The sequence below is a fragment of the Scardinius erythrophthalmus genome (assembly GCF_964197995.2).
Source record: "Scardinius erythrophthalmus genome assembly, chromosome: 16".
Taxonomy (NCBI): Eukaryota; Metazoa; Chordata; class Actinopteri; order Cypriniformes; family Leuciscidae; genus Scardinius; species Scardinius erythrophthalmus.
Window position 1 is genome coordinate 16441611 of NC_138236.1, and position 27500 is coordinate 16469110.

The 27500-nt window shown below is 37.2% G+C and overlaps 3 protein-coding genes across 3 annotated transcripts in view; 1 reads left to right on the forward strand and 2 right to left on the reverse strand.

Annotated features, from left to right (window-relative positions):
- The window catches only part of invs (inversin), a 29812-nt gene extending 24092 nt beyond the window's left edge, over positions 1–5720 (reverse strand). Inside the window, exons 1-2 of the mRNA XM_081388941.1 lie at positions 5544–5720; positions 4433–4536 (exon numbers count right to left, since the gene is read on the reverse strand). Of these exons, the coding sequence (XP_081245067.1) occupies positions 4433–4435 (3 nt within the window). The 5' untranslated portion in view covers positions 4436–4536; positions 5544–5720. The remainder of the gene's footprint in view (positions 1–4432; positions 4537–5543) is intronic.
- A 166-nt stretch (positions 5721–5886) lies between these two features.
- Positions 5887–22715, forward strand: erp44 (endoplasmic reticulum protein 44). The gene is made up of 11 exons (XM_081388969.1): positions 5887–6048; positions 13890–13962; positions 14117–14156; positions 14995–15110; positions 16115–16299; positions 16432–16547; positions 17265–17439; positions 17977–18088; positions 19101–19242; positions 19865–19967; positions 21088–22715. Exons 1-11 carry the CDS (start codon positions 5992–5994, stop codon positions 21190–21192), a joined length of 1224 nt encoding a protein of 407 aa, XP_081245095.1. The 5' UTR covers positions 5887–5991; the 3' UTR covers positions 21193–22715.
- A 910-nt stretch (positions 22716–23625) lies between these two features.
- stx17 (syntaxin 17) overlaps positions 23626–27500 on the reverse strand; it is a 14467-nt gene continuing 10592 nt past the window's right edge. Inside the window, exon 8 of the mRNA XM_081388970.1 lies at positions 23626–27469. Within this exon, the coding sequence (XP_081245096.1) occupies positions 27233–27469 (237 nt within the window). The 3' untranslated portion in view covers positions 23626–27232. The remainder of the gene's footprint in view (positions 27470–27500) is intronic.

The window sequence follows — 27500 nt, forward strand, 5'->3', positions numbered from 1 at the left end:
AATTGGGGTTAGTTAATGCAGACTCATAAAACTACTAAGAGTTACATCTAGTTCAGTAGCATGTGTTTTTGTGTGTGTATGTTCTGATTAAAGCCTTTAAATGCTCTCCGATACACTATAATTCAGCTTTATATGACTCTACGTACTTAAACGAAGGAAATCAGACATCACAAAAAAAGCATGCTCACACACAGTCTGCTTTTGGGATCACGATGTGGAAAAAAGACAGCAGGGGGATGCCTTTGACAAAGGTGTATGCATGAGCTCTATCTGTACGTGTACTGGCGAGTGTGTTTGCGTCCGACCGCACGTCAGCGTGCGAGTGTGTGCGTGATCACGTGGGAAGTGATTTTCCGTGAGAAAAGGTTTTTATGGAGGTTTCGCTCATATCGACCACAAGCTTTCCTCGATTTCCTCCAGACTACGACCCACACATACATGCAAACACACACTGGGGCTTAATAACAACAATGCCTGGCAGACAAATCAAACGACTCTCAAATTAAAAAATAAAAGGGATTCAGACTTCTTTGAAAACAAGCTGGTAATATTCATATTTTTTAAATCAATTTTTAAAAAGGGAGAGGGAAAATCTAATATAAATTATACTGTCATTATATTGATGATGCATTTGAATGGCGCATACTAATTTTTGACTAATTTAATTAACAACCTCTGCTGTTGTAGATTATCACAGCTTCAAATTTAAGTGTGAATCATTGCAACCAGCTAGTACTTCACTTAATAATAACATTTAAAGCAATAACAATTCAAAAAAATATACAGCATCTGTCATATTGACTGTTTTTATAGCCTACCTTACAGAAATGCTGAAGTGAAAAGAAGCAGTATACTTATTACATTTTTTAAAAATGTGATAAAGAGTCACAAAATAACACTGATTTAGACTTTCACATTGAAACTCTGGAACACATTAAGAATTCTACACAAGGAGGAGTGCACTTCATCTTAAATGCGTGCGTGCGTGCGTGTTTGTGTGTGTGTGTGTGTGTGTGTGTGTGTGTGTGTGTGTGTGTGTGTGTGTGTGTGTGTGTGTGTGTGTGTGTGTGTGTGTGTGTGTGTGTGTGTGTGTGTGTGTGTGTGTGTGTGTGTGTGTGTGTGTGTTTGTATGGGCAAGCATCCAGCTTGTCTAGCCCAGCCAAATGACTCCCCACCAGCATCTTATTGAACAACCAGCTAAGTCAGGATTTAGGGAGAAAGAGAGACAGAGAGAGAGAGAAAAAAAAAAAATAATAATGAAGAACAAACCACAGGGTCAGAAGTTGAGCTGTGTGCACATTTGTCAGTAAAGCAGTGCCTGGCATTGCAATAGCAGATCTGTATGATTCACATCAACCTCTCCCTTTCCAAAAACAGAGCTTTTATTCAAATCTCTTCTAAGTATCTCGCTGAGAGACACCGGTTCTTTCATCTAATGCCCAGAGGGCAAATCCTCCATACTTTCTCCAAGGAGAAAGGACTCCATGCTGTTGATGCATGCAAGCATCCCTGCGGATGCCATCCATAGTGTGTCTTGACTGACATGATCACCTTGTGCCTCATTAGCTGTCGTCTCCCACAATGCAGAGCGACAAATGAGCCCCTCTGGTGAACGAGGTGTGCCTTCCAATGGGCAAAGTAATGCAATTATATAGTTCCAAATGTGTCAGTCACAACAAGTGAAAAACACATGTGCTATTAAACAGTTAAACAATACACACTGTCGAAAGTGTGAAATCTAAGACGTATGACAAACACACTGCACATAGGACAGTGGTAGAGAATTCTATGCATATATATATATATATATATATATATATATATATATATATATATATATAAATAAACACACACATAATAACCAACGCGTAGCACTTTTTATTCAATATCGCTATCAATACATTAAACAGAATTCCCAGAATTGGCTTTTATTGTCCAATCACAGATTGCCATCTTGCTTATGAGTATAAATCAAGAAATTATTCAAAATTGAATCATTTTTAAGTCACCAATTTTCAGTAGCCAACACATGTGCTTTAATTTCAGAGCTGAAAGCTCTCTAAAAAACTTGAAATTTCATTTCAAAAAGAGGTACTATACGGTTATCCGGACCACACGTGACCACAACCGCTCTTGTAACCCCAGTGACGGGTAGGTTTAGGGGCGGGGTGGGGGTAGGTCATCACATGTGGTCCGGATAACCGTATAGTACCCAAAAAGACATTTCAAGCTCATTTCAATACAAACAAGCAGGTTACCTGGACAAAGACGGCCTGAATGAGTCCAAGTATGCATTTTAGCCAGTTTGACCCATTCAGGCCACAGGTCTAGTTGCAGGCCATTTGTGAACATGATAGGCAGCCATTATCTCGTTGACAGCTTTATCAGCCAATCACATTGTCCCTAACACTCACACCATGCTTTAGGACCATCAGCTCAGAGACCACAATACGTAAATGGGAGGCAAAAGATATGCTGCCTTCTTGATATAATATTTTGTACTGAACTTTTAGTACAGTGCCACCTCAAAGGAAACACCCTTGTTCTGTATGTTTTCACGAAGGTATGGTATCATTCACTGATAAACTGAGGCTGGTGGTAATACGGCAGTGATTTGAACTGCAGCTGCTCCTGAGACTGAGAGACGGCACGGTCTGAGTCCCCAGAGCACACTTGGGACGGGTTGCTCTGATAGGTCTCTTGGGCTGGACTCATGGCGAGGGGGGAAGTATCATGGCAGACCCTTTCTGACATCTCTAATGAGGCAGCCTAGAGAGAGATATCTCTCTTCCACCCTGCCATTCTCTCTCTCGCTCCCCCTTCTCCATATCTCCGTTCCTCGCTTTCTCTCTACTCGCATAAACACGCACCCAAAGACACACACAGACCCCCAGGCTATCCCCTGTCCTCCCTACAGCGACTAATTGGGCCAAATCTGTGATCTAATTAAACGTCCAATTAGTAGGAGAGGGGCCATTTAGCCGCTGGCTACACCGCTGTGCGCGGGAAATAATGTGATTGAAAAACAAACAGAAAATCAATGAGAAAGAGCGAGAGAGAGGGAAAAGAGAAGAAGAGAGAGAGACACAGTGGAAATGAAAAAGATGAAACAAGATTTGAATCAGTTGGGTGTTTATAAGGTTAGAAAGCAATGAACGACACACACTGTGTTCCATCAAAGATCATGTAGATGTGTGTATCTACCCGCTCTCTCCCTCAGCAATAACCCCTTGAACACATGCTAATTACATTATTCTCAAAACACACGTTAACTGCATTATTCTATTGGTGCAGTCAGTAAGTACATTATTCTATTAACACGCTCAAAGAACCATAAAAATCAGCACATCATCAATTATTAACAGCTCACTTAACCCTGGAGAGAGCCAAGCTTCCCTCAGAAACATTCACTTACCCTTCACTTCATTAAATATTAATATAAGGGGTCACATTCAACATTGAGGCCATTGAATGGATTGTTTTCATTCATACTGTACACGCTGAGGCTAAAGGGACACAAGGGTCAAACTAAAATGGGCATTCCACATTCCAGTTGTATCGTTTCTCATGACGCAATAAAACATACCTAAATGTGAGGACGTAATTTTGGTTTTTATGTGTGTAAATATATATATATATATATATATATATATATATATATATATATATATATATATATATATATATATATATATATATATATATATATATATATAATATACATACCTAACATACCTAAATGTGTACCTAAAACATACCTAAATGTGAGGACGTCATTTTTGTTTTTATGTGTGTAAATATATATATATAATATATACAAACAAAAATGATGTATGTATATATATATATATATATATATATATATATATATATATATATATATATGTACACATACAGTATAGTTCTAGTTCTAAATTAAGCCAATATTGTATATGTAAAATGTTATCACATTAAAAAAATGATATACATATGTGAAAACAATATGTATCTGATTTAGAATTAGAATACCCAAATTACAAAGTATAGCTTATAAGTGAAATTTGCCAAAAGCTGAAATCTTCTGGTTCTTGATAGGCCATACCTCACGACAACTGTATAATTAACAGCTTTTTAATTCCATTCCTCACACCTGCTATTTTACTCTGTGAAAAGCATCTTGTTAATGTGACAATATATTTAAAGAGAGTCATTTATAACTCTTTGATATGACAGAAGAAGTGTGGTGGAAATCTCTAAAGACATTAATGTGTCAGTAATATGCAAGCTTTTTATACTCACAGCATAGTCTGTTTCTAATAAAATTAACAAAACTGCTGTTGTCAATAATTATAAACCACAAAAAAATGTAAGTCTGTAAAAACACTTTTAAAACTCATAATAGACTCATGATCTCTCATAAATCTCAGCACAGCTTTTGTTTTCTGACTCTCACCATGGTGATGTCCAGGAGGCAGGGGTGGCCTTAGCAGATGTTACCCAGCTAAGTGAAGGGCTTGGCGTAGCCGCAGGTCCCCCTGGCAGCTCTGATCTAGTGTTCTGCAGGAGAGAGAGCGGATCACTCACACACAGAGCACAAACCACCTGCTCTGACCTACTGTGCCAAACATTACCAGTGCTCAATGCCAAGGCCGACTTATAGGAGTGTGCTGACATAAAACGGTCAAACTTAATTTTTGACTACAACTTACAGCTATTTTTTTTTTAAACAACCCGTGTTTGAAATGTATGCATTAAAATAACTGTAAACCAAAATATAAAATGTCAACAATACCAAGAGGAAAATTGCATTGCTCATTGTTCTCACTTGTGTTTCATTCAACTTTGTCTCAGATATCCTTTAAAATTCCTTAGAAGAATTAATCAGTGAGTCATTATTTGAAGTAAAGTAACAGTGTGTCGCTTCATCTGGATTATGCAGCTCTAAAAATAAACTCTTAAAATTAACATAATGATATCTCAGGCTTTAGTACCTTGGCAAATCTGAGCACAATCTGAGACATTGACATTGTTGAGAACTCTTCTGATACTCTAAATGAGACACATTACTAGGTCCTTTACTAAAGAGAAACGATACAGATAACAGAGATCTCATTTGTATGTATAAAACAGCCAGAATTAAAAAACTGTACAATTATAAGAACCCATTTTCCAGGAATTTTACAAGCTCATACACTTTTCCTAAACAAATGTACAGTGTGTCTGAATAACAGTGTTCACACTTGGCAGTTTGTTTGTTTAGGTTGTACGTGGTGCGTTTGGATTGGCAGACAAATCAAGACAAAGTCATATTTATGAATCAGCTGCAGAGCTCACTGACATATTCATGAACTCTTTGTGCCTAAGCTGCAAAAAAAATAAACAATAGTTTTAACAAATGCAAACATAGTTACATAACTGCTGCAGTACTTCAACGACAGTAAATGACAGTGTCAATGAACTTTTAATCATTTATTAATCTCGCATTTGGATGTGTTTGCATGTAGCTTGATTGCTAAATATTCAAAAATCCCGTTATACAGTTGGGAAACGATGATGCAACTTACCACATTCAAAGTGAAACACAATTAATCTGATATTTCCATCTCTGACTTTAAACATCACAAACGTTTTCAACGCAATGCCGTGTTTTCGCAGTTTTGATAATTTTGGGTACTTCAGCCCCGCTGTGGCCAATGATACTCCAAAAACTCTTGATACCGCAAACACATCTGGGCACGTATGTAAATAAAACTACAATTACCAAGGACCACATTCTCCCCATACGTTCCATACTGGGATTGTAGTTTTTTGATAAACAAATCCTAGTTGTCTGAACGAAAAGAGTCCCAGCATGAAACTACATTTCCCATAACTCCCGGCAAACCCGGAATTCCAGTTCCCGTAGCCCTGGCCGTATGTACTGCCTGTTTCCTGCAGCAGAGGAGAAGGAGGTGGTGTCGAGAAACTGGCAAGATCCAACAACATCGTAACCTCAACCAACACCACTATACAATGAAATTATCATCAATAATTCCCGCTCCCGAACTGCACTACTTCACCCTCCTGCTGGTATGTGTATGAGTAATAGCGCGCTCGTTCAGTAACACACTTCTGGCAGGTTTGTTTGTGATAGCTAGCTCATATAACGTTAGCTATTAGGAGGGTTTATGAACTTGGATGTGATGCTCTTGTTATTTAACGAGTTATTATGCGAAGGCCTCTAGAATGTGTGCAACGAACGACTTCAACTATGAATCCTGGTCTAATGGCCTATAGTGAATGTATGATTGCTATAGAAAGTGCTAGCCGGCTAATGCAGCTAACCAGCTATTAGAGTTACCACCGGACTTGTAGTCATGATGCAGCTGCTAGTATGGGACATTTTGAGAGTTTATAGGCTGTGGAATGACTGCAAGCAAACTAAGGATCACTGAATCATAAAAATCTATGTTTTTAGCAGTCTCAGATACAGTGTTGAAAAGGCCAAAGGACTTTGTTCTCTAGCGTTGAGAATGACGGAATAGAAGAGTTTTAGATGGGGAAAGAAGGCAGTTTTGGAACCTTGCAGAGGTTTTATATGTTAAACGCAACTTGTTCAAATGAACCAGTAACTGAGTTGCTTGCAGGTGTCCTGTTTCCATTCATAGTTGTAAAGTTTCACAGACACAGCGATTGATGTGAGCCTGTTTAACTCGGAAAGTCCTTCAAACACATGAATTAAGCACTTAAAGTCGTTTTTACAATAGGAGCCATACAATTTGCAGCTGTCAATAGTGATCTTTAAAGTCCTAAAGTAAAGAGATTTCTATTTTGGGATTCGTGTCATCCGACTTCGCAGTAAAGAAACCGGTTGGTGAACTTCTCTGTTGTGGCCGAATCCTATTGGCTGTCAACCCGGAAGTGCCCCGCGCTGCTCTGTCTGTTTAGCACAGCATGATGTGAAAACCACAGCAGCGGTAGTCTTGCTTCCAATTTAGTTCATTTTACAAGCTTTCAGTTTCGGTATGTATTTTAGCAGTATATAGAAAGGGACACATATTTTTGTAGATATTTTTCTAATAAGTTGTACAATTTAAAGATTTTGGTCTGTTTTCCTTTGTGAACGTAATATTTATCACCATCTGAGGTAGTTTGCTTTGAGATTGACCTTCAGCACTTCAGTCACTGTTTTTTTTATTAATCTTTTCAATAACTTCTGTTGTATAGTTTCTTCCTTATTCTGAAATTGTTTTAAAGCAACTTCATGATTGCAATAAATAAAACCCATTTTGCATACATTGTGAAGCATTACTGATTTTTTTTTAATGATTTCAACCTATTTTAAGTAGCCTAATGCTTCCAGGGTTATCACAAGTCATGTTAGCCAGCTAGATAGCACGACCACAATGACATATGTGAAGTTGTGATGAAACAGAAGTACAGACAGATATTTTCTTCCGTATTATGAACATCCGAGTGTAACGGATTATCCAAAAGAGAAAAAAAATCTATGGCAGGAGCACTGATCTATATAATGACGTCATTCTCTATATAGATCAGTGGGCAGGAGTCAGGGACTTGGTTTTGGGACTGAAAAGATGATGAAAATGATATATGCATGATTACAATTGATCTGTAATATGCATTTTGAAAATATGATGAATTTTTATTTAACAATGTTAAATAAATAACAGAAAACAAAATGTTTGAAAGGACGATAACTACAACTATAAAAGGATTTTATTATACCTTTGAATTTGATGATAATGGTGAAATCCACACTAACTATAATTACACCAAAAATAAATGGCAATTCGAATGGGATCAGTGCTTAGCCTAAACAACAAACTATATGGAATAAATTTTATGTTATTTGAGAAACTTGTTTTATTCTGTTGATATCTTAAACATCTTATCGACGGGAACACTATGGACTTTGTTTCAACTGATAAACAATACAAATAGCCAATCAGAATCTGGCAGATGACGTACCTGTAACGCATGCTCATAATAAACAAAACATTATAATTTGTTTGTGTGGATTCTAATATGGCCTAGCCTAGTTATTATTATAGTTATCATTCTTGGTGTGAACGGGTCTTAACTCTCTCATCAACCCTGGTTCAAACCTATTTGTATCTATCTGAGTAGACAGACACTCCCTTATTAGAAGTGGCAAGCTCTTTGTGATGAATCTCAGTAAGAAACAGACAAGGACGGGTCCAAAGTTGCTTACCAAAACTACAGCGTATGTTGGGTCTAGCTGTGATTTTGCACTTTGGGATCTGAGCGGTTTAGATCAGCCCATGTGGAGCCGTGTGTTTGTTTTGTTTCTGTGGCTGTTGTGACAGTTGGAGACTTGAGTTCTCTGAGAGATTAGCAAATAAATTTAGGCAGTGTTGTTTAGCAGCTGCCTGTTTTTTGTTTGTTTTGAAGAGGATCAGATATGCCTCAGTGTGATTGATATTTTAGTCTGAATGGTTCTTTTGAGAAGTAGGGGTGTAACGATACCCCTGCGAACATTCAGCCAGCGAACATACCTGTACTTACATCCTGTTTTCGGTCGAAGTCCATAGTAATCGATTGTCGAGTTCACCCGCATAGGTTTAGTTACCTATGATCACGCGCATGAACTCTACAATCGATTACTATGGACTTCGACCGAAAACAGGATGTAAGTACAGGTATGTTCGCTGGCTGAATAAACATAATTTTTATTCATATCTTTCACATCTACTGCAGTCAGATACACCCGTGATCACTCTGAAGGAATCCCTCACATTAGCTGTGCACTTGTAATGACACATCAAAGATGTTAAGAGGCTAAAAGCAGGTTTAAAACTTGCCCCATTGAAGTCAACAGGGTGCAAATTTTAAAAAGAGGATAACACGGTGTAGGCAACACCGATTTTTGTCGTTGTTTTCTGTATTGACAGCACTCCAAATTTACCAAAAAATGAGCTTAATGTTAAAATTGACCGGAGTTCTCCTTTAACAAAATGTTTTACTGTTAATTAAAATGCTAAATTTGGTATTACATCGGGCTTGTATTTGGTGCTAGTGCTAGTAACCCAATGCATGGGACAATGGTGACATCAGAATAAAATGTTCATGATTCCGAAGCTGAAAATACAGAATTATTTTAGACAAAAATAATGTTTAAATTTAAAATAATGTAGGCCACTTTTTACTGGTAATGTAAGATATTTGGCATTATCAGAACCCACAAATATTCCCCCATTGCATTATTATACATTATATTCAGCATTATACAGTATATAATAGTTTAAAGGGGTCATCGGATGCCCATTTTCCACAAGTTGGTATGATTCTTTAGGGTCTTCATGTAAAGTTTGTAACATGTCTTGGTTAAAATTCTTCAATGGTTGTGTAAAACAACACCCTTTTTACCTCTTCAAAAACAGCTCTGTTCACAGCGACCCGCTTCGGTGCATGTCTCTTTAAATGATAATGAGCAACTGCTCACCCCACCCCTCTCTTCCATGGCGTCTAGACACAAGACAGGTAAAGTGTTGCCTTGGCAGACAGTATATAAATGGCTGAGGGCGGAAATATGCTAATACGGGACAGTCCGTCAGCGGTCGTGGGCGGAGCATGAGGTTTAGTGTTTAGTGAAAGGATTTTTTTCATTGTATGGTGGTGGTGTCCACACACTGCAAAGACACATTTAAACGCAAACACCATATAAAAGTGAATTTTGCATCCGATGACCCCTTTAATGTAGTACTGACACTACAACTCTGTAAACTTAGAAAAAAAAATTCTTACACAGTAATTTTCATTTTGGGTGAACTATACACAATACAATATTTTTGTATTGAAATATATTGCTACAGCCCTAGGGAGAAGGTCCACATCATGTAATCGCAGTCAGTCTTGCCGTTCGCAATGTTATTTACTTGCCAAGTAACAGTTCGCCTCTCTGTGTTTAATCAAGGAGAGGTGAATACATCGTAATATCATTATACTTGTCTTCAGGCTATCTTTGACACTCAAACAGGATGTAGTGATATGTTGCAACAGCAGACTCATCCAACAACCAACTTTAACGCGTGGCACTACCACACCTGTTCACAGTGTCTTTTGGATTGATTACGTATGTTAGATAATTAGCCACGTTACTTGGCTTCAATAAATTTTTGTTGTGAAATGCTCATTTCACAGAACATATATTTACCAGATTAATAATGCCAACTGATCAACAAGACCAAAGATATCATCACATGGCTAAAAGGAATGTCTAAAATCCATACGAAATTGTTGTTGTGTTACAGTGCAAGTGCAATACACATACATCTAAGATGCCATTTATTAACACTGAACTTTGAAACATGAATATAATGTAATTTTTACTTCTAGTAAACAAATATTCTGCTAAAATAAACAAATACAGTACTTCTCAAAAGTTTGGAAACATTCAAATGTTTTAATGTTTTTGAAAGTCTCAGTAAAACACAGTAAGAACAAAAATACAGTAAGAACAGTAATATTGTGAAATATTACAATTTAAAATAATTGTTTTCTATTTTAATACATTTAAAAATGTTATTTATTCCTGCGATGGCAAAGCTGAACTTTCAGCATCATTAGTCTAGTCTTTATTGTCACATGATCCTTTAGAAATCATTCTAATATGCTGATTTGCTGCTCAAGAAACATTTATTATTATTATTATTATTATTATTATTATCATCAATGTTGAAAACAGTTTAGTTTCAAACTTTTATCAGTTATTTATAGAATATGAATAAAAATGAATACATTATATACTAAAACATGATAATCTGTTTAATAATAAAAATGTTTTTCAATATACTTATTTTTTATTTTTTAATATATAAATTCGTACTGCAGATTTAAAGCTGATAAAACCAAAGTGGTCTTCACCTCCTGAAATATCACGCTCACTACTTCCAGATAGAAAACAATATAACATTTCATTTCCTTTTCATATTGTTTTCTGTATTTTATCAAACTTCTCTTATTTGAGTGGTAGCATGTGATTGGAATTTAAAATGCACTAACTGTGATCACAGTTATATGAAATGATAACAGTTAGATTAGATGATGTGAGATTATCAGTTCACTGTTCCTAAGTGCAGTCTTAATGTACTTTCCCATTAAAGGGGGCTTTTGGGGGAAATAAAAGAAAACAAGTTGGAGAAATGAGAGAAAATGATTTGTTTACAAAGGTCATCTTGTTTCATACATATCTATTCTATCTGTTGATCGAAGACTCATTCTCATAGCGTTGACGCTAGACGTTAATCTTTAATCTCATTATGACAAATAATTAAATATAGGCTGGACTGTTACAAGCACATTTTGCTACTTATTTAGGAATATGGTGAAGCCACAATTTGCATGTTGTTTGCTTAGACAAATGACTTGCACTGAAAGATAATGATCAATTGTGGCCACGTTGGTCAGCAAAGATTCACTTTCCATTTCTCAAATAAATGTCACATTAATTGTAAAAAAAAAGAGATGTATTTAGCTATGATTGATTTGTTAGATCTTTTATAGTTTTGCCTGGACTGATGATAGTATAATGAAATCTGTTTTCCTGTTTGTCGTTTAAAGAAACTACTGTCCCAGTCTGACTTTATCCCATGTGTTTTGCTTAATGCTTATTTGTTCGTTGTGCCCCATTTGATGATGTTATTAGCATAAATAGGTTATCGTTAGTGTCCCATTTCACTCCTCAGTTCTGTATTTTTTAATGCATTTCATAACAAGCACATATTATCAACTTTTATTTTCAAATTTCCTCAAAACCAGTTCTGTATTATTGTCTTCTTTGCAGCTGTAAACCCAGCAAACAACATTCTCTTTTGCAATGAACTTATACAGAGATCAGAATCATCATTGAGGAGACATAAACCTGGATTAGACATATAATCAATTTGTAGTAAAGAGGACAAAACCAAGTTTACATTAGTCCATAGGTTGACAATAATTGGACACTCCCAAAACATATGAAGAAAAGTACCTGATGATAAGGTGTTACAGATATGGCAGTTATAGGCTGATTGCAGTTTCATTTTGAACCTCTTATAAGGAGTTATGTAAGCCCTATGGATGATTTTGAAATGAATAAGACGATGAGCCAAATTTTTAGAAGTTAAGATTAGATTAGACCACACCCTCTCCCAGTCGACAGATAATCAGATAATTCACGATTCCAGATAGATTTAACAGAAAGAGGCTTAGCAATGTGACCATTAAGTTTACCATATATTAAAGAAACAGAAGGCCGACCAGAGGATGGTGCGATCCAATCCCACATAGGATGAGAGGAAATGGGGGATGCCCAGGGAACTCCATATGCCTTGAGGGCTGAGCGTAACTGAAAGAAGACAAAATATGAGGATGCTGGTAAACAGAACTTCGTTCTTAGTTCTTGAAGTGCGCAGAGCCCCTGGTTATCATATAAGTCGCCGCATGTGTTTATGCCCAGTGAAGACCAAGAAGGCTGGACAAATAGCCAATTTCCACATAAGAAATTAAAATTGTGCCATAAGGGTGTGGCGTTACAAAATTTGAAAGGTCCTCCCATCCGCCTTTCAACCCTTTTCCAGACTCTTATAGAATTGTCCACCACTGGGCCAAATTTATACTTATTTTTATTTCCTGTACCAGCAAATAGAATGTCTTGAAGCCTATGTGGTTTAACTTTGTCAGCTTCAATTTCTCTCCATGAAACTTTGGATTGAGGATCAATCCAAATATGAAGAGCCTTAAGTTGGAATGACCAATAATATAACTCAAAATTTGGCACAGCCAATCCTCCTGACAGTATAGGATGCTGCAATGTGGCAAGTTTTATTCTAGGTCGCTTCCCATTCCAGATAAACTGGGAAAGTATGGAATAGATCTCCTTAAAATAACCTGAAGGGGGGGGGGGGGGGAGTGGCAGCATAGAAAAAAGAAAATTAAGCCGAGGTAACAAGTTCATTTTGACTGGAAATTCGGCCTTGAAGAGAGACTTTAAGATTATTCCATCTTTGAGTATCACTCTTGATCTTTCCTAGCATGTTATTAAAATTGTCCCTGGCCATCTTGTAGATGTTTTTATATACAGTAATACCCAAATAGATGAAAGAGTCTTTAATAGGGATGAATGAGGGGATAGGATACTTAATCTTAACATTGTTAATCGGCATTAAAGCAGATTTGGTCCAGTTTATCTTATAGCCTGATAAACTACTAAAGTGATCAAATTCCTTAATTATACCGGTTATTGACATATCAAAGTGGTCTAAATATAAAATAATGTCATCAGCATATAACGAAATAATATGATTATGGTCGTGAATCTTAATTGGTGTTACTTCTGATTTCCTAATGGCTTGTGCTCTCAGTTACAACTTTTTCAAGGTTTTCAATGTATAATTATTATTTATGTATTTGTTTAAAAATATTTAAATGATACATTTATTTATTAGTAAGAAATATTGTTCTGTGATTTTTGTTCTCCAGATTTTCTGTTTAGTTGACATAATTCGAGGACTATTTCCCATGCCACCTAGAGTTCTGCAAAAGATAAAAGAAATTTGGGCAAAGTTATTATGATAGTAAATTTAGTTTTTAAGATGTCACAACAGATATTTACTCTAGTAGATGGTTTCTACTTCTTAATTTGAATCGCTCACATCACACCAGAAAATCTGATTGTTCTTATAATTCCACTTCCATTTTTATTCTTATTCAGGGCTTTCCTAGGGTTCATTTTGGCCCCTGCATGAAAGCCCAGGTTTTTTTCTTTTTTCTTTTTTTGTATCAGAGAGATTATAGATTATGAGTATGACTCTCTAATGATAATGATTTACCACTGGCTCTTGTTACTGTTATTACTCACATACACACATACAAAAAGTTTACCAATAAACCACCTCTGTTGTTGGCAGGTAACGGGTTTGTACACTCCTGGACGAGGAGAAATAACAAGTCTGGATGCTGGAAACATCGATGACATCCTTAGTGAGTTCTTACCTTGTTTATTTGTGTGTTTGAAGGAGCTGTGTCAATCTGACAGTTACTGCACCTGTGTTGTGCATGTGGGTGTCGGTTATCCAATGGTGCTTTGTCATTGTAGTAGATCAAATGATATTAAACCACATGTTTCTCTTCACAGACAGTGCAGGGGTGGCTCTAGTCAACTTCTATGCAGACTGGTGAGTGTCTCTCAGATTAACGCCTCCAGATGTGTTTGTCAGAAAGGGTGATGAGAGTTGTTGATTTGCTTTGACATTAAATACTTAGAGGGTTAGTTAACCCCAAAAAAGGAAAAAAATGTCATTCCAAGCCGCAATACTTTCGTTCATCTTCGAAACACATGTGAAGATATATTTAATGAAATCCGAAATGAGATTTCTGTCCCTCCATTGACAGCTACGCAACTACCACTTGCTTCAAAATGTTCATAAAGAGATGAATTGAGCAGTTTAGTCCAAGTTTTCTGAAAAGACTCGATCACTTTATATGATGACCAGAATTGAATTTAGGCTTTTATTCACATATGAACATTGATCAGCGAACATAAACAGAAGCTCAACCGTACTTGCTTGAGAACAAACCTCATTGGTTCTTGCGGAAGCTGAAACGTGCTGCGTAACAGGCGAGAACGAACCTTGTTGGTTCTCACACATCAAGCAAACATGCTTGAGCTTTTGTTTACCACAACTGATGTGTGAGTTGATGAATGTTTATATGTGAATAAAGGCCTAAATTAAACCTGTTCATCATATAAAGCGATCTCTTCAGAAAATTTGGGCTAAACCGCCCAATTCATATGTATTAGTTTAACGATCTCTTTATGAATTTTTTAAGGGGTAGTTCACCCAAAAATGAAAATTCTCTCATAATTGACTTGCTCTCATCCCATCCCCGATGTATATGACTTTCTTTCTTCAGATAAACCAAAAATGTTTTGCTGGTCCTGACACAGAATGAACAGACCTGAAATATTCTATCTGTATCTGAAGTCATTTTATTTGTATGTATTTTCCGCAGGTGTCGTTTCAGTCAGATGCTTCACCCTATTTTTGAGGAGTCGTCGAATATAGTGCGGGAGGAATATCCAGACGCTACACAGGTGGTGTTTGCCAGGGTGGACTGTGACCAGCACTGTGAGTTTACACACACACACACCCACACATTGGTTTAGCCTTTGAGATAAAGCGAATTAAACAGAATTATTGATGTCTTGTAAAGTGTTTGATGGTTTAATGACGAAACTGCATCTTCTGTGAAGTCAAGGCGGCTCAAAGATACCCCACAGCGTGGGTGTGTGTGAGCGAGAGAGACCGCGCATGACTGATTCCAGCCGATCGGCTTTGGAGTATTCACCCCCCACATTGGTTGACTTTCATTTCTCGGCCCCTCCCCCTTTCCTTCTTGCCTTCTCTCTGTCTCTACTTTATTCAATTCTTTCCCTTTTTCTCTCTCTTTAGCCCTTTTTTGTCTCTGTACTTTGACTTAAGACCATCTTTCTCTTTAAAACGAGCCTATCCCTGACCTCTGACCTTTTGATCTTTCTCTCTCATAACCTTAGAAGTAAAATATTAATGGATTGACACATTTTGTTCTTCAAAAGCAGAGCATCTGGAAGGGTAGAGTGTTCTTCAACACGTGGGTCCTCAGTGTGACCAGAAAAGTCATGTTATCTCATTCTGTTGGTTTTCATTGATTTAAACACACCATTAGATGTTCACCTTTAGGTATGCAGTACCTGTCAAAAGTTTGGAAACATTACAATGTTTTATTTTTTTTGAAAAGTCTCTTATACTTACCAAGGCTGCATTTATTTAATCAGAAATTAAAGTAAAAACTGAAATATTGTTTTCTATTTTAATACATTTAAAATGTTAATTTATTCCTGTGATGGCAAAGCTGAACTTCTAATGTTACAAAATAGTTTTTATCTCAAATAAATGTTCTATTCATCAAATAATCCTAAAACATTTGACAGTTTCCACAAAAATATTAAGCCGCAAAACTGTTTTCAACATTGTTAATATTAAGAAATGTTATCTTGAGCAGCAAATCAGCATATTAGAATGATTTCTGAATGATCATGTGACACTGAAGACTGGAGTAACGGCTGCTGTTTTTGTTCTGGTTCTCCTGATAGCTGATATAGCCCAGCGCTACAGGATAAGCAAATACCCCACACTCAAACTGTTCAGAAATGGGATGATGATGAAGCGAGAGTACAGAGGTCAAAGGTCAGTAACCGCCATCGCTGATTTCATCCGCCAGCAGAAAGTGGATCCGATCAAAGTGATAGAAAATCTGGAGGAAATCAGCACTGTAGATGTGAGTGTTTCACGATCACAATGCTGTACAATTTTATTTCTGTGGCACATTTTAAGTCAAAATGCTTTTCAGGTTTACTAACTAAGAATGACATGGAGTCTGTGTCATCTGACTTTTCTTCCTCTCTTTCAGAGGAGTAGACGCACCATCATTGGTTACTTTGAGACTAAAGACTCTGACAATTACCGTACTTATGAGAAAGTGGCGAACATCCTTAGAGATGACTGTGTTTTCCTGGCGTCTTTTGGGTAGGAGAAGCACTTAAGATACTTAAAGTCTGCTGCTTTGTAAATACATGTATTGATCTTACTGTGAACGATTTATCCATGCATACGTTTCTAAAAAGTATAATTCAATCTTCAATCATTTAGTCTGCGTAAGCCCTGCCCCTTTCTTATTATCAACTGCAATCTTTTATTCAGATCTGCCTCTATCCAATCAACAACTGATAGATAGAAGTCCCTTGGGCCTTTAAAGAGACAGTTCAGTTTCAGATAAAAATTCTGACATTTACTCACCCTCGTGTCATATCAAACCTATATACTGTTATTTTTTCAGTGGAACACAGAAAGATATATATATATATATATATATATATATATATATATATATATATATATATATATATATATATAATTTTTTTTTTTTTTTATAATCTTCACACAGCTCTTTTCCATACTACTGTACATATGGCTTCTGGAGAAGCACAAATCATATGGACTACTTTTATGATTTCTTAATGGTGCCGTTTAGTCCATTTTGGAGCTTGACTGCCTGCATTCAGTATGAATAGAAAATAACAAATGGGTTTGAAACAATGAGTATGGTAGGGGAGTAAATAATGAGAGAAATTTTATTTTTGGTGAACTATTTCTTCAGAATCAATTCAGTCCTACTTCATTACCTCAATTTTAAATGTATTTTCTCACATCAGTCTTATTCCTTCTTTGCGTCTCTTTTTCCAGGGAAGTTTCTAAGCCTGAGCGGTTCAGTGGTGATAATATTATTTATAAGCCAATGGGAGAGAATGTTCCTGACATGGTCTACATGGGCTCGCTCACAAATTTTGACCTCAGCTACGCCTGGACACAGGACAAGTGTGTGCCGCTAGTCCGAGAAATCACATTTGAAAATGGAGAGGTATGATTCCCTTTCTTGAAATATATTTTCAAGAAAGTCTATGTGAGGTATCGCATGTACTTTTTTTCCATTTTGTCCGCATTGTTATTTGTGTACAGTTCCGTCGAACAGCCAATTCATCATTTGCATAAGAAAAGTCCCCTCCCCCTCAGTGTACTTTTCCCACACTCGAGCACATCTGAGTGTGTACGTTTCAAGCGTGTTTGTGTTTTAAAGACGTCCACATGCCATGTCCTTTAGTAGGTGTGGGTTTTTTCTTTGATTTACTTGACCGCATGTTTTGAATAACTTCAGTCGCTGTTGCTTGGTGATATGGCGGATTCTCCACAATCTGCTCCACTGACCCACCTCTCCTCGACTGCACTTCACCCAGCCATCCTTCACACTCTCAAAACTCATTATACAGCACTTAGTTCCAGGCCTCAAATCAGTACAACCAATCTGTTTTTTTTTTGTATAACATCACTGGGACTTTTCACTGTTTGTATCATTCTGCTGGACTATGATTAGAATGTGTGTGTTTTTGTGTGTGTGAAGGAACTGACGGAGGAGGGCATCCCGTTCCTGATCCTCTTCCATCAGAGGGATGACACAGAGAGTCTGGAGAAATTTCAGCAGGAGGTGGCTCGCCAGCTTATCAGTGAAAAGGGTATGCACAGGGGCCAGACAGCATCAGGGTCATCTTTCATAATTCATTGGTTAGATACAGGAATGCAAACCTCTCACCTTTCAGTGAAAATTGCTGTTTTGAATCCAAAATGTGTCATTTGTGTGGATGGATATAAGTTTTATTTTTATAATGTAATAAATATTTCTCATTAATGTATAATCATATTGAATGGGGTTTTACATTGAGAATTTTCATTTTCAAAGAATCGAACATATTAACAAATTGGGCTGAATGATTTGTTACTAACAATCGAACAAATAAAATACTGTGTTCATAAAATACTGTTTTATGGAAATTCATGTATTTTATGGTCATGGAAATTGTTTAAAATGTGTGCGAACCCTGATTTTTGGATAGGGCTTTGGCAGGATGGTCAACAAGTTGACAAATTGGTCAGTTAGTGAGGTTTACTCACATCTAGGTTCTTAAATCATCTGTTGCTGTAACATGAATGAAGAAAACCCTCTCAGTGAAGTTGCATCTTTAAATGAATCATTTACATTCTGTTTGAAATGTAAATATTGTTTCACTTTCTCTGTGACGAGCTGAAACACTTCTAAAAAGTCAGCGAGTAATTTCATCTTTTTATTGATTTTTACACATCGGTTTGAACCGATAAATTGCATAGATGTTTGTATTGGTGTGAACAGGCCTTTAGACATAGCATCTCAAAAGCATTGTAAGCCTAAGTAGATCATAGAGACCAGTGGCAACAATCGTATCTATGATCTGCTTTTGGGAAACGCAGCCCAGGATGTTCAAACGTTTCAAGCTGTGTTCCGTTCTATTGTGCTTTGCCTAGCCATTTTTGAATGCAAGAACACATCCAATGTAATCGCCTAATTGGCTAATTAATTAGTCGTTCAGATAACCCACCAACTAGTGAGGTTTGCACAATCCTAATCCAAATATGCTTTTGATGGGCAAAAATGATCAGCTCACAAGGTTTTAACATCTAAATTGACCTAGGCTCTCGCTTTCTCTCTCGCAGGTTCTATAAATTTTCTTCATGCAGATTGTGATAAGTTCCGGCACCCTTTACTGCACATTCAGAAGACCCCCGCTGACTGCCCTGTAATTGCCATCGATAGTTTCCGCCACATGTATGTCTTCCCAGAGTTCAGCGACCTTGCGTAAGTATTGCACTTGTCCCTACGTCTTTAATGCTGAGATTATTTCAGCCTCCTCCCTGCAGGTTATCTCTTGTTCCAGACACCTAGCAATTATATGACGATTATAGACTCGGCCCCACAGCAGCACACGCTCAAAAAAGAGAGTGATTGAGAACGGGCTTTGGGCTTCATCTCACAGCCAGTTACGCCAATTAATTTAGCGACACCTGACTGATAGCTGTAATGCGTGTGAACGTAGAAGCTTAGTTTTCATAGGTTCATAACCATGTTATTACTACTTTATTACAACATCACAATTATTTATGACACCAGAGGCCGCATATGACAGAAAGCATCATAATTCAGCACATGCCTTATTTTATTAAGCACTCTGCATATCCTATTATCCAATAAGGGCCTTATCAGCCTGCCTCCCATCAGTCTTTGATACAGCTGATTTTCCAGGGGGTCCGTGGCGTCTGGGGCAGTACAGATGATGACATTATCTTGTTAAAATGCTGTGGTTTTGGAGACTGTCGTCCCTCTCAGGGTCTTATCACTCATTAAATCAATGATGCTGCTTGGGTTTTTTTGTTGTTAGTTTTTTTTGGACTGTTTTATGATGCCTTGCGTGTATGAACAGGGTTCCAGGAAAGCTGAGGCAGTTTGTATTGGACCTGCACTCAGGAAAGTTACACAGAGAGTTCCATCATGGCCCAGACCCCACAGACAGCACTCCAGGACAGGTCAGAGTTCACCACAGCCGCTGCATGGGTGTGCTTTTGATTTACAACACGGATTTGAGTTGGGCGTCATCATATAAAAAAAAAAAGGTTTTTACTAGGAATGTGCTGAGATTAACTTGGATAAGAGGGCAGTGATTGATCATGCAAACAAAATGGAGGTCTTTTCCCAAAAACAACTTTTACTACTAATCCATCCAAATTAAAAAATATATATATTTCTCTAATGGCAAAGCTGAATTTTCAGCATCATTACTCCAGTCTTCAGTGTCACATGATCTTTCAGAAATCATTCTAATATGATGATTTGGGTCTCCGGAAACATTTCTCATTATCAATATTGAAACACAATTGTGCTGCTTAATTTATTACTTATTACAGTAGTCAACATTTGAAGTGGATCAAAACCTTTCATCAAAGTTATACATGAATTTTTAACAATACCTTATCTTAGGACAACTTTGAACTTTTTTGATCCTCTTCAAATGTTGTCTCATTACTTCTTTTTTTGTGGAAACCATGATTTTCAGAATGACATGACTAGAATGTTAAAAAGAACATTTATTTGAAATATTTTTTAACAATAATATAAAGGTCTTTACTATCACTATATACTTTCTGACTCCAAACTTTTGAATGGTAGTGTAAAACTACAGTTTATATCAGTATCAATGCTTGTAATTTCTCATTTCCCTAAACAAATTACATATTGTACACAACAGCTCATCATTACGCTGTTAGTTAATAATCAGTTTCTCTGTTTGGCTTGTGCATGACATTTGCTGAAAATCAGTGTTGTACGATTTTGCGCTGATTAAAGTGCCCCTTTTACTCAGGTTGCGAGTTCAGCACACTTCCTGGTCAAAATCTCTGAAAAGAATGTGTTGATCTAGACTAATTAATGCGGGCGTACATTAATTAAGGCCATGACTGAATGAAACGTACGTGCTGACATTTGAATGCGTGCGCAGCAGAATGAACCCGGTGACCTCTGTGCAGAGCGATCTGTCACAGGAACGCATCCATCTATCCGTGGTCCGGGTATAATGACTGTGTGAACAGTCGCTTTACAGATCCAGGTGATTTGTGGTTGTTTATTTGCCTGTCTGCGTGTGTATTCCAGACGGAGGACGGAGAGGTGGCCAGTAATCCCCCAGAGAGCTCCTTCCAGAAATTGGCCCCCAGTGAAACACGTTACACCATCCTCAGGGACCGGGACGAGCTGTGATGTCACAACTGCATTGAGACCCAACCCAGAACCCTGCAGTCAGCTGGTGCCAACCTGACACTGCCGCTGTCTGTGCAACGTCTATTTTCATAATTTTTATTTTAGATAAAAAAAAAAGTGAGAAGGTGAACCCCTGAGCTTTTTTTGGGGTGGGGAATGAAGAGGAGCGTTTTTACATTTGTTTTTGGAGCTTGTAAATATGTTTGTGCTCTGTGGGTCTTGTCTAAATTAAAAATTATTTTTCTCCCCCCTTTTTTTTTTCTTTTTTTTTTTCCTACATTTTTGTCTACCCAAGTCCCCTTTTTTGTAGGAAAACATTGGTACATTGGTGGTCCTCTTTGTTGAGAATGCACATTGAGTTTATTATGGATCTTAAATGCGAGCAAGTGGAATCATGGGAAAATGTAGTCCAAGAACAAACCGGCAGTCAACCTGTGGTGTTTCACTCCAGTCCTTAACATAGTGTGTGTGTGAGAGTGAGTGAGTGAGTGAGTGTGTGTGTTACAGCACATGTATGTTACATGTGCTTATTAGTCTGTATTCATATGCACTGTACCGTTCCAGACTTGTTCAAATTCATGCTCGCTAAGATCCAGACTGGCTAGTCTCATATCATCCCATTCCATCAGGGGGAGTGGTCAGGGGCGGGGTTATGTGGGGGCCGGGGTTAGAAGGGTGAGGATTATTTGTAAATCTGTCATCTCAGAGGGGACAAGGAAACCAAAAAAAGAAAAGTAAATTAAAAACATTTTACAAGATTCTACTTTGTCTGTTTCATTAAATGTTTCACTGTTGTAATTCATTTTTTTTCTACTTTTGCTCTTCCTAGGTCACATTACGTATGTACATTAAAAGATATTTCATAAAAGGTAAAAAGTTAGTAGGCAATAGTTAGAAAGCAAATTAGTAGGGGTGTAACGATACCCTAATTTCACGATACGATACTGAACTCACGATACGATATTATTGCGATACTCCAAGACATATAATAAAAGGTTAAGAAAAAATGTACTGTTGATTAAATGCTAAATTTGATATAACATTGTGGATGTAAATGAATAGGCTTGGACAATGGTGACACGAGAATAAATATATTCATGATTCTGAACCTGAAAATACAGAATTATTTTAGACGAATATGCTTGCACTCTTGTCACTGGCTAGATATATTTAAAATAATGTAGGCCACTTTTTACTGGTAACATAGGACTTAAGCATTATCAGGACCCACTAATATTCCCCCATTATTATACATTATATTCAACATAATATATTGTAGTTTAATGTAGTACTGACTCTGAAAACTTACATTTTTTCTCACTGGGTAATTTTTATTTTGGGTGAACTATCCACGATACATATTGTTGCATTTTTGTATTGCGATATATTGTGACACGATATATTGTTACACCCCTACAAATTAGATTTCATTTAAAAAAATGATCCCAACCAAAATCACAGCAAGTATACAAGGCTCTTCCTGTGTTACATTACTGTCAATAAAATTGGGATTTTCACACTTGAAATAGTTGTAAACAGAATCCTTGCTTCAGATTTCACATTGCTCATCATTTTTACCTTGGGTTAACTATTAATTCTGGCTTTGGTGTTCATTAATGCTGTTTCACACTACATAACTAAACCCTGGGTTAGCTTTCTTATTTGCATATTTAACACGAGGCATGCGATTGGTTGTCGGTAGCTAAGCATCTAGTCGTAACATTCTAACACTGCATTGTTTCTTACTGCACACACGTGGCACCGCAATGCGGGGTTAACACCCCAAAAGCGGTGCTAACCCATCTAAATGTTCCTTCATTTAAATGGTTAACATTTACGGTTAAAAGCAGTGTTTAGAACAACGGTGTGAAAAAGCCCAAAGACTTTAAGCTGATCTTTAAGGGAGAGTTTACCCAAAATGAAAAATCTGTCATCATTTATTCACCCTCATGTCATGTCAAACTTGTTACTTACTTTCTTCTGCAGAACGCAAATGCACATTTTGTTGGTAACCAAACAGTTTTGGTTATCATTGATTTGGTCAATGGGAACTGAAAATGTTTTGTTACCAACACTCTTCAAAATATATTTTATAATCCATAGAAGAAAGAAAGTCATACAGGTTTGGAATGACATGAAGGTGAGTAAATAATGACAATGTTCGTGTCTGGGTGTACTTGCACTTTAAAGGTTCTTGACCTAAAGGATTTTGCATATAAATCACAATTTTCTGTCCTCATGATCTAATAAATTGGGGAGAAATGTCACAAATACAAAATATTGCCTTGTGAGCACTTCATACTCCATCGGGCTACCCCTTCAGACAGATATGCCCATCAAGAAGGTGGCAGATGACTAACCTGAGGTGAAAAACTGAAAAAAAAGTTTTTAAGGTTAAGATAACATCAAGAAACTGAGACTGCCACAAAAGATGTAATTGCTCAAAAAGCCTTGATTTAATCAGTCATGTTTTTGTAAATGTGTCATCTCGGTGTAAAGAAGTATATATGTCCCAAAGTCAACAAATCACATAAACTGCCCAGTACATGCATGCAAAAATAATGTTCAGAAATTTTACATTTAGGGGTTCAACAGTTTGTCACTGTATCCTCAAAGGTACACCTTTGTACCTTCTCGACCCCTAAAGCAACCATATTAGTGTCTTGTTATTGTCCCAGTGACAAGCTAAATGTAAAAAGTTAGATTTTTTTTTTTTTCTGAGAGTGTGGGGCGGCAGCATCATCCAAATGTTACTGACACGGCTCACATACCCAACATAAAAGAGTGTATTATTGCCACTCAGTGGCATCTTCAATTGACAACGGAACTGATTATGCTTCTTCACCCAAAAATGAGAATTCTATACTGTAAAAAAAAGTTGTTGCCTTAAATTTCTAAGTACAATCAACTTGGACATTTAAGTAATTTCAACTTAAATTAAATTAAACTGACTTGATAAAAATGAGTTTGAATCCTTTATAAATAATTAAAAAAAAATTGAAAATGGCTCAACTTATTTTTATGATTCATTTTTTAAAGTGTATTATCATTTACTTACACTCATGTCATTCCAAACCTGTATGACTTTTTTTTCTTAACATAAAATAAAATATACTGAAAAATGTCTCAGTGTTTTTGTCTATACACTGAAAGATGATGCAATCCAATGTTTTATTTTGGACCCCATTGACTTTTGTTAAATGGACAGAAACAGTTGAAACATTCTTCAAAAAATCTGTGTTCCACAGACTAAAAGTCACAAAGGAGGGTGAGTAAATGACGACTGAATTTTCAGTTTTGGGTGAACTATCTCTAAAATATAACAGTAACCTAGTGACCAGCTCAGTAACAGAGAATGTTACCTATAGCTAACATTTATTGATTAATACGCAAAATTGTTAAATATTTAGTTTTTATACCGGCAGACAGATTTTAGGCTACTCAAATTTATAGGTTGCATTTAAAAGTGTGGGGAAAACAGCTTTGAATGTAGAGCATATTCAACTGAGAGAAAACTCTTGGAACTGTCCACAAAATTTGATGAAATATTTCTAACTATGAACTGTTTCTAACTTAAAGGGAAGCTGTCTGACATAGTGTGACTATGGTTTCACCCCGCCATCCTTATCACCAGACATCAAAGATTCCTTTTAACTTCAGTTACTTCTTTATAGTAAAATGGAAATGATCTGAAGTGGGTGTTAAAAGGAGACACAAGAAAAAAGGGTCTCTGATGTCATGTAACATCTTCCCACCTACAGCAGGAACCCATGACATCACAACACCTATGGAGATTACATCACAGCGCACCACAGATGGCCTGCCATATTTTCCATTTAAGTGAGTGAGTGTCTACGCACAGAATATGGAAAGTGCAATGTGTCTGACACTCCGGCTGTGTGCAGGTCAGTCGCACGGGACTTTCCCTCCCTGAACAGCACAGCCCAACACATGCAGAGCTCAGCACTCGGGCTATCTCACTTGTGCATCACGCACAGGGTGGCTTGCATGTGCTGTTGGAGACGTTCATTCGCCCCTTCGTAGGGGAAGTCCAGTGTGTTGTGTTATGAGGAAGGCGTGGGGGCCAGTGTGGGTCTCAGACCCGGCTCTGTGTTTGTGAGGGGATCCCCCTGCTCACCCTAAAAACGCGTGAGACCGGGGGCAGCAGCAAAAACAGGACAAAAACAAACCGATTCAACATTGTTTTTCAAAAATGAGAAGTTGATTTTTAAATAACTGCAGCTTTCTGAGCTTTCCAAAGGCGCTGCATGCTTTTTAACTTTGATACACGATTTTGCACGAGTCAGTACCACACATCAAATGCAAAAGGACTGAACGAGCGTTTGACAACAGACAATATTTTATTTTCCGCTTTGCTTTTGACAAGTGAAAGTAAAATAAGGATCGATAAACCATAAAAGGCTATTGTTCTTTTCTGCTGGTCCTTTGGGGCCGTAATCAAATAACATTCAAATCTTGTTTGTGCTGAAGGAGGTCTCTCACAGTGCATTGATTTCAGTATTAGATTTGCCTCTCAGAGGCTTGTGTTATCAAAGCCTTACAGGGAAACCTCACCCAAATCTATCAGCCACCCCAGCGGCACACAGAAAGACACGCGAAATACAAGAACAGCCACAGTTTAGAAGGGTGTTTTATCTAAACCTGAGCGTTTTTGATCAGAAGTACCTCGATCACATGCATTAAAGGGATAGTTCACCCAAAAATGAAAATTCTGTCATTATTTACTCGCCCTCAAATCTGTATACATTTCTTTTGTTCTGCTGAACACAAAGGAAGATATTTTGAAGAATGTTTAGAACCAAACCGTTCTTGGGCACCATTGACTTCCATTGTATTTAAGCCAATGGTGACCAACATTTTTCAAAATATCTTCTTTTGTGTACAGCAGAACAAAGAAATATATTCAGTATTGGAACAACTTGAGGGGGAGTCAATTATGACAGAATTTTCATTTTTGGGTAAACTATCCCTAAGAAAGACCATAAGAAATTATACATGAAAAACATTTCAATTGTATTTCCACTGTTACAGCTCACAAACAATTATCTTCCTCAATGTGCAATTATAATTTAACTTATCTTGTAAATATGTATAGTTACAAGTCAAGTCAGCTTAAGTATTGCTAAAAAGATCTCTTCTTTCTGTGTTATATTTAAACAATCATCTAACTTGTATATTGATTATCCATTACAATGGCTTATTAAGTGTTATCACAATTCATTGAAATTGTATTTATTTTACGCAGCCTGAGACATTATTAGATATCTGACATGTTTCATTACAATCTATCACTAGTTAAGGCAAAACAAGTATTCAAGGTAACTAGACATTCATTTTAATTTCAGAATTTCTCAATGATAATGATGTATAACTATTATTTATTATTGATTCTCACTACTGCGCATTGCCTCCATTCTCATACCCTCAAACCTTATAAAATACTTCACATAGCATTGATGTTTCATTTATATCTACTCATAACACGCTTAACAAAATTAAAAGGAAATCCATCATAGTTAAAACCGAACAGGTGCATTTTAAGTGTTTATAATGGAATTGTGTGGTAAACGGTAACATTAAGCACAAGAAAACCTGCATAACTGTAATAAACAGGACTATGTCACCGACTACAAATCCTCAGTATGTATAACAAATCTTGCTGTACAAAAGTCAAATAACAAACCCCTTAAACATCAATCACCTATTACCTATAATCTCAAACACCTACAGTCACATGACTGCTACAAAGGTCAATCAGCTGTTTGGCAGAAGATCAGATGAAGGCCTTATATGCTTTGGCATAGCAACGAATGATGGATTAAGGCAAACGGAAAATTAGCAGGTCCACTTGGTGTAGCACATCTCATGTGCAGGTTTTGCACTGCATGTAGGAGTTATTCTGCAGTTGTGGTTATTATGTACGTTTGTTGAGCGTCTGGTGTTTATTTCAGAACGAGCGTGGGTCGGCAACTCCGCCGTCTCGTGGCCTCCTCAACAAAAACAACTGTGCATGAGTGTGTCACTGAGTGTCGTTCTTACTGTTGTTGTTGCCCTTAAGCTGTTGTAGCTGCAGGTCGATTTTTTCTTTCCTCTTTCGTTGGATAATGTTGCCCCCGGCAAAACCAAGCAGTCCACCCCCCACTGCAGCGGCGACCCCCGCCACTTTAAATCCTGCTAAAAGTCCCAGCGGACCCCCTAGCACTCCCCCCACCACCGCACCCGCCACGGGCAAAACCGCCAGCTTCAAACGGGCCGCCTGCAGAGAAAGAGCATAATACAACGTATAC

What these genes read in the sequence shown, in the direction of transcription:
- erp44 (XM_081388969.1), top strand. Translation starts at nt 5,992, where the DNA reads ATGAAATTATCATCAATAATTCCCGCTCCCGAACTGCACTACTTCACC. An exon ending in AAACATCGATGACATCCTTA is followed by an intron (nt 13,963 to 14,116) that starts GTGAGTTCTTAC and finishes TTCTCTTCACAG; the next exon opens with ACAGTGCAGGGGTGGCTCTA. An exon ending in CCAGAGTTCAGCGACCTTGC is followed by an intron (nt 19,243 to 19,864) that starts GTAAGTATTGCA and finishes GTGTATGAACAG; the next exon opens with GGTTCCAGGAAAGCTGAGGC.